General features: G+C 45.2%; 1 protein-coding gene across 1 annotated transcript; it reads left to right on the top strand.

Annotated features, from left to right (window-relative positions):
* The first annotated feature begins 3,465 nt into the window (after positions 1–3,465).
* On the top strand, positions 3,466–3,900 carry LOC149166623 (uncharacterized). The gene has a single exon (XM_089430206.1). The coding sequence runs from the start codon at positions 3,466–3,468 to the stop codon at positions 3,898–3,900; it is 435 nt and encodes a 144-aa protein (XP_089286332.1).
* Positions 3,901–4,188: the final 288 nt, after the last annotated feature.

Raw genomic sequence — 4,188 nt, 5'->3', positions numbered from 1 at the left:
ACCGTGATCGCCCCGCTCTGGTGCACAATCTGTCAAGTAGGAGGAAAACACAACACGGATAATTTCCACCTGTTGCCAAAATATAATCAGACCCCCCAGCAGCTCTTTTACAACTTTTGTAGATCAGTGGGTCACAAGGAAAGGGATTGCCGGATGTTGGTAGATTAGGCATCTGCCTACCAAATTCAGACTGAGGAGCGAGGTCAAAACCCAAGTGCAACGTTTGTGCGTGGTGGATTCCAAGGATGAGGTCAAGGACGGGGCAGAATGGGACTAGGAAGGGGTCGAGAATAGCTAATTTGTTACAATTGTAGAGGACCAGGACATTATGCATGGGATTACACAAATCCAACTCGAATATCATGTCCCTATTACGAGCAATTTGACCATGAACTGCTAGATTGCCCTATGCTGCTAGCATAGATTTGTGAAAAAAGGACAGCACCTCCTACGATGACACAGAATGTGCAGATGATAAGGTCCGAACCATGCGATGAAGAATCTAAAGTAAATATGGTACTAAGGGGCGATACAACCTTAGAAAGGGATTAGTCTGAGCCATACAAAGGTCCCTCGATGTTGACAACTTTTCTAGAAACCTGCATGAAGTTACTTGGCAATAATAGGGCAATGAAAGGACTGCAGGAGGTAATTAACAGATACGCAGGATGGGGAGAACCTCACATTGTCTGGTGAATGGGGAGCCATACATCGCGGACCGGACAAGAAATGCGACTAACAGTGCAGATTGGCGACTATGAGATGGATTAGGTCATTCTGGACCTCGGTTCGGATGCAAACATCTTGCCTAAGCAGACGTGGGAGCGTATTGGCAAGCCCCCACTCCAATGGTCTCCAATCCAATTACGGATGGAAAATCAGTAGAAGATCTTGCCCATGGGTAGGCTGCAAGGAATCACCATAGACCTGGATGGTGCGAGCACTAGAACAGACTTTGAAGTTATTGAGATAGTGGACGAAAAAAGCCCGTACCCCGCATTGTTGGGAATAGACTAGGCCATCGACATGAATGGGATTATTAATCTCAAGCAGAGGAAGATGATATTTGAGAAAAAGTCACGCCACATAGTTGTTCTAATAGATCCAACCGAGGGACCCTGCTACATAGAACCAGTGCGCGATGACGAGCAGGATGAAGCATTGGATTGCATCTACCAAATTACTGCACAAAGGCCAATAAAGGGTAAGATAATGGAGGAATGGAGAATTTCACAGGGTTACACGAAACCATACATCGATGATTCAGAGGCAGAAGACGAGCAATGGCGGAATAGAATGAATGGGGCAACTACTTTAAACTGCAATATGCTGACAAAATCTGTGTACTACGTTAAAGCTCAGGACCGCGAGCTGCCAATGTATGATAGGCTCACAATAGTAAATGAATTCCTGGAGAAGTTTGAGAGCGCAGTACTAGAATACCAGTGATTTGATGCACTCAAATGGGCATTGCGCGTGACACTGACGCGATGGTGGGGTACCCATGAAGGAACCTTTGCAGATTGGCGAAGCTGTAAGCACATGATGCAGATACGATTTGGGAAGCCAGTGCTCCAACTAACGGAGAAATATGATGGACGAGAGAATCCACACATACACCTGAGAAAATGGACCAAAGCCTATGGCGAGGAGCCGCAACCAGAATGGGTGCACCTATTTTATCATACCTTGGATGTCATCGCAAGGAATTGGTATACTGAAACAGAGCTCTGACATGGCACAGGGGAGTGGGATATCTTGCGCGAAGGATTTCTGTCAACATTTCTTTTTGAGGATCAGTGGATGGATATAGTGGACGACGCATTAAAGCTAGTAAAGACCGTAATTTTTACGATGCCGCTAGAACCAGAAGAAGTCGTGCAACCAGACTGGTTGTGACAGCTGAGCGGGGCCTTGGAATGTTACAATGTAAAAGCAAAAGGTGACGAGGATGATCCGTGCGACATCAATATACTAGAATCCAAAGGAAGTCGAGAAGTGCAAGGCCCTGAAATAAAAGATCCACACGTCGTGGCGCCATTGAAAATGAAACAAGTGAATATTAGAACAGAGGAAGAATAGAAGTATGCTACACTTAGGGATTACTGGGACGATGCTACACTGGAAAAGGTCGTCGAGCTGCTCCGAGAGTGTTGAGACCTCTTCCCTACCAAGATTACGGAGCTGAAAGGGATTCGAGGCGAACTAGGAATGATGAAGATGACTTTTAATCCTGACGCGAAGCCAGTAAAGCAGCGACCTTACTGATTGAATCCAAAATACAAAGCAAAAGTACAAGAAGAACTAGACAAGATGCTAGCAACCGGGATCATTGAACTAGTCGAGGAGTCTGATTGGGTAAGTCCGATGGTGGTATAGGAGAAGAAACAGAAGGGTGAGATCCGCAACTGCGTGGATCTACAGAAATTCAATGATGCTTGTGTTAACGATCCATTTCCCACACCTTTTACCAATGAAGTCTTAGAAAATGTGGGCGGGTAGGAAGCGTATTCCTTTACAAATGGGTTCTCTGGATACCATCAGATCAAGATCGCACCAGAAGATCAAAGCAAGACAACGTTTGCTATGGAATGCGGTTGTTTTCAGTATACGATGATGCCATTTGGGATGAAGAATGCGCTGACAATATTTTCCCTCATTGTGGTAGCTGCATTCAAGGAATTCATACATAAATTCTTGGAAGTCTATCTCGACAATTGGACCATCTTTGGCTTGGTTAAGAAACATACTGAGAGCTTACGATTAATGCTAGATATCTACCGTCGACACCAAATTGCCCTCAATCTAAAGAAGTGTACGTTCTTTGTTCCTTTCGGGAACTTGCTAGGTCACGTAGTTTGTAGGTAAGGCTTGATGGTGGATCTGGCAAAGATCGCTGTCATACTAGGTTTGCAAGCACCACGTAGTGTCAAATATCTCCGCGCTACACTGGGAAACACGGGGTACTATCAGCAGTTCATAAAAGTTTACGCCCAGATCATGGCTCCAATGGAACAATTGTTAAAAAAGGATGCCACGTATTGTTGGAACGAGGAATGTAACAAAAGCCTGGAATTGCTGAAGGAAAAAATGGCATCTGCCCCTATCTTGATCTTTCCAAAATGGGACGTGGAGTTCCATGTGCATGTCGACGCGTCGTGTATCGTGTTAGGAGCAGTACTTACTCAGGAAGGAGCGGAGGGAGTTGACCACCCGATTGCGTTTGCAAGTCGAAGGTTGTCGAAAGCTGAGAAGAATTACTCTACTACTGAGCAAGAGGGATTGGCGATGGTGTACGCACTCCAGAAGTATCATCACTATTTTCTTGGAGGACATTTTAAGATGTATACTGATCACTCTGTGCTAAAATACCTAGTGAATAAGCTTGTGTTGGGGGGGTGCATCTGTCGATGGTTGCTGTTGTTTCAGGAATATGATTTTGAGGTTGTTGTAAAGCTAGGACGTATGAATGCAGGTCCAGACCACTTATCCCAGATTGAGATGGGTGAGGAACTCACAAATCTAGAAGAAGGACTCCCGGATGCCCAGTTGTATGTAGTGCGCATTGCAGATGGCCACTTTGAAGATATAATCTATTTTTTGACTATCGGCACTGCACCACAGGGGTATTCTGTGCAACAAAAGAAGGAATTGGTGACACGAGCAGCCGATTTCACTGTTATTGTCGACCATCTCTACAAGATGGTCCATGATGAGATATTACGTAGATATGTATCGGAGTTTGAGCAAGAACAGATCCTTGTCGAAGCACATGGAGGGGTTGCTGGCAGACATTATGCAGGCCGCGCCACAACCCAGAAGGTTCTTCGCGCCAGATTATGGTGGCCCACCCTACATCAAGATTCAAAAGCATACTATCAGGCCTGCGATGTATGCTAATGAATGGGCAAGCCGTCATGAAGGGATGAAATGTCGCTTCAGCCATAGGTAACGCTACAGCCATTTGAGAAATGGGCGATTGACTTCGTTAGGCCTATTGAACCGCGAGGGAAGACGGGCACATGCTATATTATCACTGCAACCGAATACTTGCCCTGATGGGCAGAAGCACAGCTAGTTAAGGATTACACAGCCATGACAATGGAAAAGTTCTTGTTTGAGAATGTTTTGAACAGGTTTGGGTGTCTTAAGATTCTCATGAGTGATCGAGGAATGCATTTTTTGAAC

This window comes from Pinus tabuliformis, chromosome 5_1, assembly GCF_031772625.1.
Source record: "Pinus tabuliformis cultivar Carrire ecotype Pingquan chromosome 5_1, CPIR1, whole genome shotgun sequence".
NCBI lineage: Eukaryota > Viridiplantae > Streptophyta > Pinopsida > Pinales > Pinaceae > Pinus > Pinus tabuliformis.
The sequence above is the reverse complement of the archived record's forward strand: the minus strand, read 5'-3'. Positions and strand labels throughout refer to the sequence as shown.